General features: G+C 48.1%; 5 protein-coding genes across 5 annotated transcripts; all 5 read right to left on the bottom strand.

The window, feature by feature from the left end:
- Window positions 1-271: 271 nt before the first annotated feature.
- Window positions 272-4,214, bottom strand: N7537_003237 (uncharacterized protein; the record flags this gene model as incomplete). Its single annotated transcript, XM_056894295.1, has 11 exons — window positions 272-636; window positions 686-789; window positions 847-974; window positions 1,023-1,391; window positions 1,446-2,078; window positions 2,136-2,144; window positions 2,198-2,363; window positions 2,419-2,652; window positions 2,708-3,816; window positions 3,877-4,084; window positions 4,135-4,214. 11 exons carry the CDS (start codon window positions 4,212-4,214, stop codon window positions 272-274), a joined length of 3,405 nt encoding a protein of 1,134 aa, XP_056759290.1.
- Window positions 4,215-4,644: 430 nt separating this feature from the next.
- Window positions 4,645-6,049, bottom strand: N7537_003236 (putative mitochondrial carrier protein; the record flags this gene model as incomplete). The annotated part of the gene is made up of 2 exons (XM_056894294.1): window positions 4,645-5,765; window positions 5,818-6,049. 2 exons carry the CDS (start codon window positions 6,047-6,049, stop codon window positions 4,645-4,647), a joined length of 1,353 nt encoding a protein of 450 aa, XP_056759289.1.
- Window positions 6,050-7,068: 1,019 nt separating this feature from the next.
- Window positions 7,069-8,343, bottom strand: N7537_003235 (HNH endonuclease signature motif containing protein; the record flags this gene model as incomplete). Its single annotated transcript, XM_056894293.1, has 1 exon — window positions 7,069-8,343. One exon carries the CDS (start codon window positions 8,341-8,343, stop codon window positions 7,069-7,071), a length of 1,275 nt encoding a protein of 424 aa, XP_056759288.1.
- Window positions 8,344-8,826: 483 nt separating this feature from the next.
- On the bottom strand, window positions 8,827-13,974 carry N7537_003234 (ABC multidrug transporter; the record flags this gene model as incomplete). Its single annotated transcript, XM_056894292.1, has 13 exons — window positions 8,827-9,994; window positions 10,051-10,176; window positions 10,231-10,270; window positions 10,324-10,388; window positions 10,511-10,561; window positions 10,621-10,692; window positions 10,746-10,869; window positions 10,924-11,253; window positions 11,307-11,469; window positions 11,536-12,290; window positions 12,351-12,500; window positions 12,568-13,678; window positions 13,735-13,974. The coding sequence occupies 13 exons, from the start codon at window positions 13,972-13,974 to the stop codon at window positions 8,827-8,829; spliced, it is 4,395 nt and encodes a 1,464-aa protein (XP_056759287.1).
- A 960-nt stretch (window positions 13,975-14,934) lies between these two features.
- N7537_003233 (B3/B4 domain-containing protein) lies at window positions 14,935-15,657 on the bottom strand (the record flags this gene model as incomplete). The annotated part of the gene is made up of 1 exon (XM_056894291.1): window positions 14,935-15,657. One exon carries the CDS (start codon window positions 15,655-15,657, stop codon window positions 14,935-14,937), a length of 723 nt encoding a protein of 240 aa, XP_056759286.1.
- Window positions 15,658-15,807: the final 150 nt, after the last annotated feature.

The following is a 15,807-nucleotide window of genomic DNA, read 5'->3' as shown; positions in this document are numbered from 1 at the left end:
TTAGAACCATATTATTTTCAGGACCTTTTGTCCCCTGAGACGAGATATATATAGCCTCTACCTCTTCCGGGATTTACGTTAGACCCCTAAGAGCCTGAGGTTACGGGACAAGGCACAAGCTCGGCAACTATGCTCAAAATCAATAGATACATTCGTTACTATACTATAAAAAAGAAAATAAACCAATATACAAAATGCAAGATTCGAGGGTATCAAACAGCCACCAAAAACACAAAACCAAACCAAAAGCAAGAACATATGTACCTATAAACTAAACTTCTCCACGACCTCTCCGATTCAATCCAGAATTCACCTGATTTTTCTCCTTCTTAACCCCCTTCCCGCCTGAAATCGGGCCCCCCTGCCACCGCTGCCAGATATCCTCATCACGCTGCATATTCCTCCTCCCATAACCTAGATACTCGTCAAATCGTTTCCTAAGCTCAGAGTCCTCAGGCACAACATGAACATGCATTCTACTCGTAGCAGAATCCCACAAAAATGATTTAACCGGATGCAAGACGAATTCTTTCAGTAAGCCGGCCCCGATCTTGTGCGTTTTCGATACGATATCGCGTAGTGTATCACTGAAGGCTATGAAGAGAGAGAGAAAGATGATTGCAAAGGATGCCGGGGCTGGAGAATTTAGTTGTTGTATTGATATAGTGTTTGGGACGAAACAAACCTGCTATCTCGAACATTTCTCCTAGGGTTGGGTTTGTCTGTTCGCCGCTCCATTCTCGAGCGTTGATGCCAAATAAGGAGGTGAAGAATGATAGAGGGAGGAATCTTGGACTGTCAGAGAAAGGCTATCGAGACTTTTATGGAGAGAGCATGTGGACTTACACAACACTGAATATGGTGAAGACCATTACTGCTCGCGACTGCGTCTGAGCGACTTCAGCTTGCCAGCGAGTCATTTTGGCTTCGTCGACATTTGCCTGTTTCTGCTTGAGATCAAGGAGGGTTTCGACCTGGCTTGTTAGTAGTTGAAAATAGCAAGCAGGGTATATAAAACTCACTGCTTTCTGTGTTAAATGGCTGTTTTCTTTCATATCGTTGATTTGCGAACGATACTCATCGATCCGCTGTTGTGCTATATCGAGGAATGATTTACCATCACCCCTGTTATCGAAGTATTTGACCATACTATTGATGACGGTGTCTTGTTGCTCAAGCAGCTTTAGAATGGTGGATAGCTCATCTTCGATGTCGCGCAGCTCAAGTAGAACAGAGAGGTCTTCCCGGTTTCGTCGAGCAACTTGTAATTCTTTGTAGTCTTGCTGGGCGGCTGTCATGATCTTGCCGTCTGAGGTACGGTCATGATCGGCTGGGCGGTTGGTGAAGCCTCTATTTCGGAAGCGCTTGAAGGATTTGGTGACGGATTCGCTCTGATTTTGTTAAAAACAGCGCGCCGAGAGGGGAATAAAAAGGGCCACTCTTACCAATATGCTGATAGACTCCTCAAATATTCGCAATACCTGTAGATCATGATGTAGAGTCTTATCTAGGAGAACAGTGACAGCATGGAGCATAATGAGAGCAGCAAGATCCCCAGCCGTCTCAAACCGCCGCGAGAGATCCCCGTTTAACTCATTATAGATGCTACTATGCAAGTTCGACTGTTCAAAAAGCTTCCCCTCAGAGGTCGTAGCCTCCTGATTCGGAAAGAAAGTAACAACAGTCTTCTGATCCAGAATCCAAAGCCAGAGCTGATCAACCATCAGCACATTGCCATCCATAAACTCGCCAGCATTTTCCTCGTTATCGGGATCATCCTGTGCCGACTGTAAATACTCTTTTAGCTGCTCGTCAATGCGCGCCGGTCTGCGCGTACGTTTCCAGAGCATCTGGTCGTCGTCACGAGCGATAGTCGACCGCAGATTGGGATACCCGTATTGATCCAGTGTTCGGCGGAAATGAACTGGAGGCTCGCAGCCGAGATAGGTCCAGATGAGTTGGGCTTCTAGGCTTGCTTTTGAGATTCGGCCTGGGACGGGCCTGGATCGGCCTTGGTTGAGTCGGTCTTCGACTACTTTTCGTCGTTGGATTAGATTGCGGTATGTATCCCAATGGAGCTGGGATGTGTTAGCACAGTATGGAAAAGGGATACTTGTTTCATGAGAAATACTAACGTAGGGAGTCTGAGAGGAATAGGTGTCAGCGTTGATATTGATATGGATGGTTTGAAACGTACATATAGAGCGAGTTGAGGATCCTCTGAAGCATCAGAAGGGCTCTGTGGAATGTCCATTTGTCTTGAGTGGATACATGCGGGCTTGACGAAACGTGCATGAGGCTCGAGATGACGAGCTCTATTAAGCCGGAGATACCAATTTTCGTCATTGATAAATTTCCGAACACTGCAAAGATAGTCAGCACCATGGAAAGGTATCTCGAGGAGTTAATGTGCCCTACAAATTAGGCTCTTGTCTATCCTGACATGCTCGTCGGATGACTTGGGATACCCAACCAGTATGCGTATACGGCACGTGGATCCACATTAGTTTCTCAGTATCAGCCTCAGGTCGATCGAAACGTGGAACCGCTCGGGGTATATCCGGTCTGTCGGCATTTTGGTTAATACGATCGCGAGTAGACTTGGGTATTGCCAGGAACGGCGATTGTACTGGTTGCGATGTAGAAGAGCTCCTATTATCTATTAGTTTAGGGTTTCGGCTCAAGTTTCGGAATGTGATTTTCTTACGAAGGTGGGCGTTCGATACTTCCCTGGGAGCTGCTATCAGAAGCACTCCGACGATGAGATCGTTTGAGCGGAATTAGCCCCAGCGCCTTGGTGAGTGAGCTCTTTCGTTTCTGCTCCTCGGGCGGCGGAGGACTTTCACCCCGCGAGTCATTTAAGTAGCCCTCCCTCTCTGCTTCGGTGATGTGGATCTTTGGAGATGGACCGGATGGATCATCAAAGCTTTGCCTATAGGGTAGAGGAGGCCGTAGAGGCCTTGGCTTCTCATCAGGGTGGTCATGATGATGGTCATGTGGATCCGAGCCAGGGGCAATGTAGGATGAGCGAGGACTATCAAAACTGCTGATTGACGAATCGTCCAAGCCACTGGGCTGGACTCGGCCAAGTCTTTCCCGAAGGCAAACTGATGGACCCCGAGAGAGGTAGTCTTCCAGGGACACCGTGGTTGACCACAGCTTGAGGGGAGTTTCGTCACTGACGCCCAGTGCAGTATCCTCAAAGAAGCCATTAATTTGAACTATGACTTTCTGTTCTACGCCCAAGGGTGTATCCTCGCGCTTTGAGATTTCAACGGCAGTGTCAACGGCATCACCAAGCTCTTGCAGAAATCTATCTCGTGTGGACTCCTGGCCGTGGAAAGTTGCTGTTCCTGTATGATCTGTCGCCATAGGCAGTTCTTTTTCATGCTCAATATCCAACAAACCCGACCGAATCGAAGTAATGGGAACATGGAACTCGAGTATGTGATTCGTCTCAGCGTCGGCTACATGCATAGTTGAATCCACAGTTTCAAGAAAAGACCAGACCTTCATATCGGCCGAAAGGGTCTTGAACTGGTTTGACAGGTGCCATAGCCGCTCTTGGCGTGGACGCAATTGCTTCCTGAGCGCTACGGGAGTCTCATGCTCTAGATGGAGGAGATGGCGAATACTGGCAGCATACTCATCGGCGGAGAGATAGGTCGAGCCTTGGTGGGGAGTTGCAAAGAACGCGATGCCATGACAGCTGGTTAAGATCGACTGGCTTGGCTCTCGTGATGCCAAGGCTAGAGCTGCTTTAACGACAAGACCGCCGGTGCTGTGGCAGATGAGAAAGATAGGACGTCGACTTGGCTGATGATATTTTAGTAACTTCATCATGATTATGTACGAAGAAACAAGACGATAACATACCTCATGTTTCCGCTCACTACGTAGTTGGTTCAACAGTCGTTTACCTAAGGTGTCGATTGTATCGTCACGCAGGTCTCCATAGTTGTACAGCAGGACTCGTGCGCGAGGCAAATGCTGTAGTAGTTCAGTATCAAGCCAGGATGATGTCGCCCCATGCGCTATCCATGTCTTTCTATGATGGGCACCGATAGGCGGGACGGCGACAATACTGAGAAATAAGTTAGTATCTGCATAAGATTATATGGAAGATGCACTTACTCAACATTAGTATCTGTTGCGACAGCAATATGCTCGAACCATGAGTGACTGTGGCCGGTCACGGGTGGCCGCGAAGTCATATTGGCGACTCCAGTTGAAGATAGGACAATTAGAGACTCGAAGAAAATAGCGGAGACCAAGTCGCGAGGCGATCTGACCATTCTTAAATCTCACAAATTAGGGGGCAGACTTCAGCCTCATGTTGGGGTCCGGATGATCGCGCCCCGACACCCTAGTTTGCCCGCTGATAGTCTGCCCACGGGCTGTGTTGTGAGTCAAATGTCTTGCCATATGGGCTATACATATGTATTATATATGTTATGTATACTAAATATTATTATATGTTCAGAGAGAGAGATTTCCATTAATTTATATACATAGAAACACCCAAATTCCAAATGCAAATGCAACCACTCTATAACTCGGCTCATGCGGTATCATCAGAAACGCCATAACAAAAATAAAAGTGGAGAGAGACCGCGCATATGCATTATAATTGTACAAGGGAGATTATGCGTCCGAGTGTCGCCGTTCGTTGACCTCTCGGGCCATGCGCTTTCCAAGCTCATAGGTCGAGATCATGATGGCGCAGGCCGGGGCAACTTTTAAACATCGTGCCGTCCAACCACGGAATAAGCCAGCGGTGCCTTCTTCACGGAAGATGTGCATGAGGAATTTTGGTAAGGATAATTGTTCTGGCGCCAAGATGCCGGGGGGTAATGCCGTGCGGGGGGCGGCGCCAGTGAGAGGGACATCGTCCAAATGTCGGAAAACTTGCTGTCGCGTCTTACCAACATCGAACGGAGTTGTAACAAGTGCTGCTAAGGACCCCGAAACACCTCCAGAGATGAAGCTATCAAGGAAAGCTTGGAGACTTGATTCTTCGGCCTCGTGGTCCAAGCCCGAAAGATGAGGGGTTTTCTGGCGCGCCGCGATCAGCGCCTTTCTCACCTCCTCGTATCCCCACCAGTAGAGTCCGGAGAACGGAACATCGCGCCACATGGTAAGAGTGAACCCTCGCCAGAGTGAGCTATATCCCTTTGCCTGTGTCATATGGTACAAATCCTTCACAGTGGCTTTGAAATGGCCCGCGCCCGTCCCCGGAGTTGCCTGGAGACGCGTCCGGAACATCTCCAATGGACTGGTCGCAGCTGCAGCCGCGACGCGAGCGAAGGATCCAGCTATCAAGGGCGCATATCCCTCAGACACGCGCTGCTTGATGGGACTTCGCTCATCTGTGCGCAACCAGTCATAACCAGCAAAGTAGATGACATTGGCCGGGATTCCCATCATCAGGGTCGGGCTCAACCCTCGCCACAGTGTCAAAGTTCCTTCATTGCGCGCGATTTTCCGTAGTCCGTCGAGGGTGGATGTGAATGTTCGCCGCTGTGTTTCTTCGACCGCGCAATCAATTACCGGGTGTGGATGGGTTCCGACCACGGTCGCCTGAGGTCCTAGCATGCACATCTGGGCATCGTTTCCGACCCAGAATACTTCGCGACAACAGGATGTGATACCGAGGTTTGGAGGGAGGTTTTTCAAGGTTTGGGTGGTGTGGGAGGTAAAGGGTGATGTGTTGTGGACCTGGGATTGTGACTGTAAACGGACTCGTACGACATCCAAGGGTGTCACTGCGAACTGTTAGTGCTGGGATTCCAAGGATCGGGAGCCGTTCCGACTCACCTAGAAGACCTGTTAAGACATTGCCGGCGGTCGCAGACACCATCCGCTGCCCAGGAGTAATATTATCTGTTGGGATAGGGCTCTTGGGCGCGGGAGGAGAGTCCATCGCCGATGTAGTGGCCATTGTTGAATCTTCAAACTGTGCCGCCCATGACGTCCCTAGAGAGGCGTTTGAGTCTGTGCCGAACTGATTGCCAGTGGCGTCGCCTGAAGCAAATTCCACGTTCGGCATTCAATCAATTCGATGTAAAAACAGTTCAAAGTTCTCCGCGCCTGTGTTGAAAGAAAAAAGGATGCGTCACCGGAAAAAGGAAGTTTTTCGGGGTTTCGCGGGTGGCGGTGGGCGGAGATAAGCCTTTTGGGGGAGATTTTGATGATTTGGGGAGATTTGGAGGGGCTGAAGGCACTTGAGGGACGTGATTTTAGCAACTTTCAGTATTATTCATCTTTAATGAGTTTCTTTCTATGACAACTAGATCTGGCTATTTCTTTTTTAGGCCCTTTTTCCACACGGGCTTATCAATCTGATCTGATCTCCGAGGTCGGACATGAGGCAAAACAGGCTACTTCGGCTCGACCAAAGGGAAGATCGATGGTGGACCTTGTGCAGTGGGGGTTCTGCAGATTTTAAATGGTTGGAGTATCGTTCTTTCATGGATTAATAGGTGCGAATAGGTGTAAATAGGCGTGTATGTTGAGTCTCAAAATTGAAGTATAAAAACCGAGCCCGCGCATAGCCGACTATAACCCCATATACTACTAGCATTGAACCCTAAGGATACATTCGGCTTCCATTATTCTATAGAACATGCTCTACTCCGTATCCTCGTTTGTCTTTCCTTGGCTTAGATGTATGGGCATTCCGTGTCCCGTTTCTCGGCCAACTGGTGTTCTCTATCCTGCTGTTTACCAGAAGCATATTTTCATTCGAGCCCCCAATTATTCCATTCTGGGCGATTTCATAATCTACTATTTCAAACGGCTAACAGTATATAGCCCAGTAAACAACTCTTTTGACTCGACCAAAAGACAGGCTTAGCAAACTTGCTGTAAGCTGTCAAATTCTTAGGAATAACACTAGCCTTAACAGCATCCGCAAGAAGTCAGCTGTGTTGTCTAACTATCTAAGAATACATCAACTAAGTCATCCCATAGCTGCTTACGTTCTCCGACACAGAAACAGAGACGGCGAGATGAAATTACTCCTAAACCGTCAACAAAAAAAAATCCCCCCCCCCAAGAGCAACCCAACTAGTCATCATCAGTGTCTGAATACTCGAAGCTGAAAAGGTCATCTGATAGTGACTTTCGCCGCGCCTTCGTTTGGTTTGCAGCTAATTCCAGCAACATATCTGAATCAGCAGACGTGCTTGACGCCGCACCATTCAAAAGCGGCTTGTACTCGTGACCCAGTTCTTCCACCAAAGCTAGCAGCATATTCCGGGGAAGATAGCGGCCAGGGGTCCCCCAAAACAACTTGCCATTCGTGTCATATAAAACGTTAGCCACATGGTCCTTGGCGGCCTCGGTCTTGTCAGTGTCTTTGGTATATTGCCAAGCCCTTCTCAGAACTTGCACACAGTAGTGAAAATAAAGATATCTTGCGGCGGGTCGAAAGTTTGATCTGAAATTCAGACGGCGATCCTCAAGCTTTCTATAGGTCAAACCTGACTTATCGTCGACCATGTCGTCGAGCTTTTTCCAATCCTGGTCCAATATCTTGACCTTGAATTCTCGTGGTTTGGAACTCAGCCAATACAGCATCTCCGAAACCCCGGCGTTTTCTCCAACGTCTGGTACAATGGCCATTTTCCCACTATCGAAGTAGCGTTCAAACTCTAGACTGACCAGGAGTCCATTCCTGGAGGAAAAGATGTCACCCCCTTTTCCAAAAATAGCATCCATTGTTCCTTGTCCATGCATATAGCCGAACAAATGTGCAGCAACAACCATTTCGGACGGTCGCCATTGGTGTGTTATTGGGCACCAAAGCCAAGTTTGATCGGGGTGCTTGGCATTATATGCCTCAACCATATCTTGCTTCCAGTCACTCTGGGTATCTCGCTTGCGTTTGCCAGCGCCTGTCCACGAGATATTTATGCCCATCTTCGAGGTTGTGAATAACCGCATAAATGAGGCTCTTAGAGTCCTCTGCGTCCCCTCTTCGCGAAGTTCTGCGGCCCGGGTCTTGCATATTCTCTCCGTCTGTTTATGCGCATTTATCCTCTCAAGGATTCTTTTCGCCTCCTCAGTCGCCTCCCAGTCGATCTCTTTACCAGAGAAGCTGCCTTGCGAGATCTTGCGGTCTATAATCTCTCGTTGTACTGACAACCTCTCGATCTTTGCAGCTTGAGACCAGTAGTTCTGGTCAAACAGACCTGAAGGCTTCCATTCTTTGCGGGCAAAAAGAATGTCGCGCTCGACATTGACTTTTCTTTTCTTCAACACCTTGATCGTATCGGACTCGGAGGTTCGGAGTGACTCTACCGGGTTGCAGAGGTCTGCAATTAGTGGATGTGAAGTCATCTTGATGAGTATAGAAGGGGTTGGGCTTGATGGATGGATGGTTAAAGAATGAACATTCTAATGTTGCTATATTTACTAAACAATGCAACTTTGGCAAGGTACGGGGTATGACTGAGAACTAAACCACATACGGAGTAGATCCCGTCATTATTATCCAATACTCGAGACCAGCTGCCCAGATGCCACCCATCGAACCGTGGACCCGTGGAAGTTTATTTACTGGCCATACCATGGATGTACATGTATATATTCAAGCTCACTAGGTATGGACAACCTGCCATTATGGGCTATTTGATGCTGTTGCGACGAGTCATGAACAAAACTGAAGCCCTGACATGCCGCCGGAGCTTGTAGAAACATGCGCCATGCGTCAAAAGCACGCATACAAGTTATCATGTAAAACCAGCCAGAAACATATTTCCTTCATCTTATATTTCTTCCAGTACACGACAAAAGCGAGACTAGGATTTCCATCCGATACCCTCACGTAGAATCCAGCATTGTCCGAAATATGCCGTCTTGCTCACGTAACTCTTCTGGTGTGCCCACCTGCACGACCCGGCCTTCCTCCAGTACCACAACAAGATCCAAGTCCAAAATGGATTGGATATCATGCATCACAACTATCACCGTCCGTTCCCGAAAATTGTCCGTAATGACCCGTCGGATCACCTTCGTCGTTTCCACCGTGAGATGGCTCGTCGGCTCATCTAGGACAACAACAGAGCCCGTACGAAGGAGGGCACGCGCGCATGCAAATAGCTGACTCTGCCCTGCGGATAAGCTCTGGCTTTGGTCGTCAAGCACGGCGGATAGCCCTCCACGTTCATCGATCGCGTCCCACAGCTGTACAGTCTGCAGAGCATCAATGAGCTGGACATCATCGTCGCACAGATCCTGCTGCTGCCGCTGACACCCCAGCAGAAGGTTTTCACGCACAGTCAGCCCGGGGACAGTATAGCTTTCCTGGGCAATACCAATGAGCGCAGCGCGTAGGGTATCTGGATGCAGATGAGCAAGATTCAGCCCATCGATTGTCACGGTGCCGTCTGTGACGCACACCATGCCGAATAGCGTCGCCAAGAGTGTGCTCTTCCCACTACCCGTGCGGCCGCAAATGCCAAGTTTTGTGCCAGGCGGGATTGTAAGAGAAATGTCTTGCAGAGCTGCAGGGCCATCGGCCGTATATCTAGCGGTCAAATGCGTGATCTCGATGTGTCCCTGTGTGGGCCAGAACGATTGAGTCTGGGGCAGCGTAGTAAGGGCGTCCTTGGAAGAAGCCTCTGACTGTGCAGCCATAGCATGATGGTTAAAAGCCTCTAGCCGACTCACAGATCCTAGAGATATTTCCATGACTGCCCATTGAAGTACCAGGAGCTGTAGACTCTCACTTAACGAAATCACATTTACAAGGGCAAGGCCGATCAATGCTGAGCGCGTGCGTAGGGCGATCGCAGTGCCCACAACGAGGACCGCCAATCCAGCAGCAATCATGTCCAGTACTAGCGTAAGCCAGCGTTGCAGCATAAAGCGCTGGTAGTATGGTCGCTGTGATGCGCTGAGGTGGCTTTGGTATGCTGCTTGTGTCCGATGCTGCCAGCCAAATGCACGAATCGTCTGAAGGCCGTCAATAGTTTCTAAAAAGTGGTTTCTGCACTCAGTTAGATGTGGATTGGGTTAGAACGTTGTGAAAGGGCTGAGGCATACAGGAGGGGAGATTTAGCCTCAATATCCATAGAACGTAGTTGCCGTGATGTGCGAAGATAGAACCGCTGGATAGCAATGACGGTGGCGAATATGAACGGGAACGCTATGAGGAGATAAGGGGAAGCACTAGAGAAGGTTAGTGGATGTTGATACTCTCATAGCGCAAGTCACAGCCCGTACCTGGAAATGATTAATACTTGTGCTAGTGTCCCCAATGCACCTGGATTGGTCAGTTATTTGCTGCACATCTGGAGCAAGCATTCAATAACTTACCCTCGGACGCGTTGAGAAATGTCAAAGGCAGTGTCCAGTCAACCAACTGTAAATCTTGGCTGAAACTACTCTGGATGTTAGTTTTGATTAAGCCAGTGGATGAGCGGTAGCGAAGGGAATCCATCTGTCCCTTATCCCCAACCATATAGTCAAGGAGAGGAAGGAGACACAAATAAACAGATCTTACCGGTTTGCAATAGACCCTGTGCTCATTATGCTGAAACAGGGAAAGGGGAGACTGTTCAAATGTTGCCATTAGCTCGAATTTTGAAAATGATGTGGAGTACAGATCCTTACGACATCACCGCGCTCAGGAGACGCGTATGGAAATAGCGGCTCGCGTGGGGCATAGTAACTCGAAACTGGTGGCTAAATGTTTTGTTAGACATGATCCTCAGTATCCCGTTGTTAAATCTACTCACAACGCAGCAACCAACGTAAAACTTAAACCCAGAGCTTGGAAGACACTGTATATCCCGATATACCTTGCATATAGCCGTCCCATCTCCTGCGAGTTACCATCGAGCCACCACTGGAGCCACACAGCTATATCTTTGTAAGTTATTCTGTCTCATGTTTGGGGAATAGGACCCAACGGACTCGGAAATTTGGAGAAGAAGGTCTGAAGAGTGAGTAGTGCACCCAAACTCAATCCCTTGCAGAGACCCATTGATTTGAAATACGATCTATAAGGTGATCCTTTCGCTGAAGAGATTTCAAAGTCGTTGCTCTTGGATTGCGTCGATAGCTCTTTCGATGCGACAGGCTCCAATGGAGAGGTGCCTTCTAATGTAGGTTCAAATTTCTCTTCTTCGACAGCGCTGAGACTATCAGGAAACAGATGTGACATTTGTCGCATTGGTCCATGCGCCTTTAAGGCTCCATTATCATCGAGAATGATTAAAAAGTCGGCATAAGGCACCAAGCGGTCTATAGTTCACATATTGTTAATCAAGTGACCATAGCACCATGACTGCACGTACCTGTGTTTGAAGTAATAACCACAGTCTGGTTATTATTTCTCATCAAACCATTTGGGCCCAGGAGACGTCGAACGACGGTTTGCTCGGTTCGAGAATCAAGGGCACAGAAACTATCATCCAGCATGATAACCTTTTGCTGAGAATATGCGGCCCTTGCTAGAGACTATTTGCATCGAAAATGTGAGTCCTGCATTCTTAGTAGAGCCATGTTGTCAATAATTGCACATACGATCCTCTGTTTCTGTCCTCCACTCAGTGTAGCGCCACTACTTCCAACATTGGTAAGATCATGCTCCAGCATAGACTCGAGGTCACGTTCCAATTCACAAGCCCAAACCGTTTCATCGTATAATCTCCTTTGATAATCTTCGAGGTGGCCGGCAATATTAGCTCGGATAGATTGATTCCCGATCCACGGCGTTTGATCACAGTAAGCACAGCAATCGAAGCCTCTGGTGGAGACCCCTTGAGAAATATTTAATTCACCAAGTATTGCCTTCACTAAAGCCGACTTTCCACTACCGGTCGGCCCCATTACCAAAGTCACCTTTGACCACGGGATATTGATAGTCAAGTTCTGGAGGGCAGGGAAAGAAGAACCTGGGTAAGAAAAGGTTGCGTTGTGAGATGTGAATGCAAAGGGAGGCTTTGGATTGCTTTGGTATTCCACCAAGGGAATACTCAAAGCAATTGGTTGTTTTTCTGGGCCCATTGTGAGCTGTGTCTCAGATTCTCTGTCCACGATGACTTTCCGGTCCATCATATTTGGCTGTTTGAGGAAATTCTCCACCCGATTTAGACAGCTAAAAGCTGCGATGATAGCAGGTATTTGTTGAAAAACAGCCGCAAGAGGCGATGTGACAAGGCCAATTAACGACATAGCTGTGAATATTCTGGCAGTACTGGAACTGTCCCAAGTATTATGTTGAGTGGCGGCATAGATCACCAGGGTAATAACGGGAGATATCGCGGATGGAGCATATGCTTATGCAAATCGTCAAATCAGTACTCTGTGAATTTGCCCAGGGTGGAGCTCATGCTCACCTAAACCCATGACCCACACAAGTAAGCCTCGATAACTCTTGGCAGAATCCAGCTCGGCATCTCGAAATTTGAAGATCATATCGAAGATAGGTCTACCTAATCCGGACATCTGAATGATCTTCATGTTCGATAACATTGACGTGGTAGCATCTATGGCGATACGCAAGACGAGATCAGAGATGCCAGATGGAGATTAACCACCTTGATCATGACTTACTTAGACGTGTCTGGACACTTTCTAGCCATCCCTTCTGGCATATCCCAACGCGCTGGGATATCTTATAGGTGGCCACCGCACAAACAGCCGCGACAATCATAGGAGCTATACAAGCTACCCCTACCTGCTGCTCCAAGAGCCAGGTCCCGATCCCAATTTGAAGCAAACTTGAATACAGTTCGTGCAGCTGATCCAGCCCCGTACATGCCATTTCAATATCTGTGCTGACAAGTGATACGGGTGTCTTTTTCGCATCCATCGGATGGATTGAAAGGGTTTTCTGGAAGACAGCAGAGAGGAGGACACCACGAAGCAGGGTGATGAATTGCAGCTGAAAGCGCCAGTAGGCGCCAGTTGCAATTGCTAGACCGATGTAAATAATGCCGTATCCACCCAATATACCATAGCCGAGATCTTCTGCTGATGTGTCTTCCAGCCACCGAAGAAGTTTGAGCATTAGTATTGGTTGAAGTAAGGTGAATGTCAAAACACACAATCGCGGAATAACCGGACACACCAGCCTGTGCCAGAAGGATTTAAGGATTGTCCTCACAAGACTGTGTCGGTGTGCTTTCTCTTTTTCGAAGATCTGTGTGAATTGTGACTCCATGTTCGTAACAGTACAGCTTTTCGGCAACTGGTTAAGATCACTCAGTGTGAGGACATTCTTGAAGCCGGTCCAAAGGAAAGGAAGAAGCCAAGAAAAGAGACCATTGCTGAATATCCCACCAGTTTCTTCCGGCGACCGAGTTTTATCCTCCTTGTTGATGAAGTATTTTGCCTTCCTTGAAGATTCGACAGTCAACAAAGCCAGCTTTACGGCAAGACTCGACGACGAAACAATTTTAAGTACAAGCTTTTCAGACTTGAGTAGCCAGAGGGTCCGAAGAGATGTTGCATCAAGCAGGACTGACGTAGAAAGGTAGGTGAGCAGGAGACTAGATGGACGAATGGTTTTGGTGTGCTCCAGGTGAGAGAGCACGCAGATCAAAAGTACATCTGCTACAGAAAGGGATAAAGAGGCAATTGAACTCGGCCGGCTGTTACTTCCCAGTCTAATTGATAACACAAGCAAACACAGCTGCAAGATGCCCAGAATCGCCCCGAGTGACTAGCTGGATTTTAACATGCGCAATTTCATTGTCCGATGCTGGGCAAGAGACTTACCTGCTTGACCCAGCGAAGCGACGTCGCTGAGACTCGATACCTTGCATGATAAAGATGAACAATGCGAGCAGCAGCACATAAAATGAATAACGATGATGGTAGAATGGAGAAAATGCTTTGTTCGAATTCGACGGTAAAGTCAAAGTTGCGGCACTGAGCCTTGACACGAGGTCCAAACTGGTCATCCGCCGATAGACAATCACTATCATTCAGGAAAGTGAAGGTCTCCATTGTAGCCATTCTGTCCTCTGAAACTATTAACAAGCCAGGTTGGGCAAAAGGGGGTGAATGGTAACCATTTAATTTGAGGTTCACGTGTTTTGAACACGCTAACCGAGATCCTGACTAGCTAATAAGCCATTTGGATAAATATCGTGTCAATCCAATCACAAATCTGGCCGTTATCTTCCATTCAAGGGTTTAAGGATGAACCAATCATTGGTGTTATCTGCTAACGGCCTAAAGATCCCTGCAAACTAACTAGGGTGGTAGTTTCCTACCCACGCCGTCTTTAATTATGCTAACTTAGCCTCGGGGTCACCAGGGGCCAGGGGTTAGTTTGGCCGCTAAAAAAAGACATTCCCCGCCCATAAGACGGGACGGGACGGGACGGGGCGGAAAATCCCTTTCAACTCTTGGTGTCTGAAAATGTTGAAATGTAAAGGGATATGAGCGGCAGTCTACAACCAACTGATTGTTTTAGGGAGTGGAAGCTGCGAATAAAGAGCAGAATATACCCATATATATGTAGATGAGGTTGTCGGGAGTAAGATAAAGTTATCGGGTACGGTAATGTGGTCGTAGATAGCAGGAGAATTTTCCTACCTCTGGGATACTCTTGATGAAGTGGATGTCTAGGCCAAGGTGTGATCGCCATGGCCAAAGTTTAAACCCAACACTGCTCGTCTTGGTGTTGCTAGTATGTCGCCTCATCCATGCATGCTACAATTTTACTTGAATCTTTCAATCTGTCCTTCATATCGGGGGATTAAATAATGTGCGAATTGCTTTCAATGATTTATGATTTTGAGACCTGGAACAAGGTCGACTAGCAGTAACATTTATGAATATAATACATCCGACACCATACTCCACCACATGGTTCTTATATCAATCCTAATGTTTCTCACAATTTATACAGGGCCCATATTCTTTCATTGAGAGAGATCCCACACCATTTGAACAGCCATCAAGCAGTAGTTAAATCGAAGGGCCAATAATCCGGCGCACTGTTTGAACCTCCGGGGATAGGCGTTTCAAAGCCGAAGCAAGCTCATCGGCAGCTTGGGCCAAAATACTGTCCGTCAGCGGCTCTAGTGCATCCAGAATGAACAAAACCCGCGAAGTATCATCCGTCAAGGCTGTCCGTGGACCCTGTCGCCAATTCCATCGACGGCAAGTAATGCCACTGTCATCACACCAAACCGGCTCCCCCGGTGCTGCAAGTTCCGTTTGAGGTTTCCCTCCAGAAAAAGTTTGGAACTCCTCTTTACCCGTAGCGCGGACTAGGAAGGGCGATCCATCGTATTTGTCAAGATCCTCACCTCCGAATGGGATCTGGTACTTGACAGAGATGGCATTGTAGATGTCGGTCAGGCGGTTGACCCGTGGCAAGCCATCCTGCGCGCGCCGAGTCAGAGCCTCGAGGCTGTTTCGCGTTTTTTGGGGCTTTGCCCCGAAGCCTTTGTAGGCCTCGCGCCATGCAGCGATGTGTGGGAGTTCGGTAACAGGACAATTGGACAATTTGTCTTTGATGGAGTTTTCGGCCTCTTTCAAAAGGGCCTCGCTGAAATCATCGCTTGGGCCGGGAGGAATACCCTCTACCACCATCAAGAGGGCACGGTAATCCGGACGGAGTTGGAAGATTTCTGGAGCTACATGCGCAGCCTGCAACAGCTTTTGTGCGACTTGCGTCCCGCTCATGACTGCGAATGAAAGTAAAGGTGCTGAAGATGTGCCTAATTGTTGTGAACTAGGTGTAAGACAATAGCGTAGTCGAGCAGGCTTTGGAACAATATAAGAGGGATAAGTCCAAAATAGCGCGGAGGTTAACCTAATATACTAGATCGGAAG

Source organism: Penicillium hordei (assembly GCF_028827395.1).
Source record: "Penicillium hordei strain IBT 12815 chromosome Unknown utg000001l_segment0_segment0, whole genome shotgun sequence".
Classification (NCBI taxonomy): Eukaryota; Fungi; Ascomycota; class Eurotiomycetes; order Eurotiales; family Aspergillaceae; genus Penicillium; species Penicillium hordei.
This window is presented reverse-complemented; position numbering and strand designations above follow the sequence as displayed.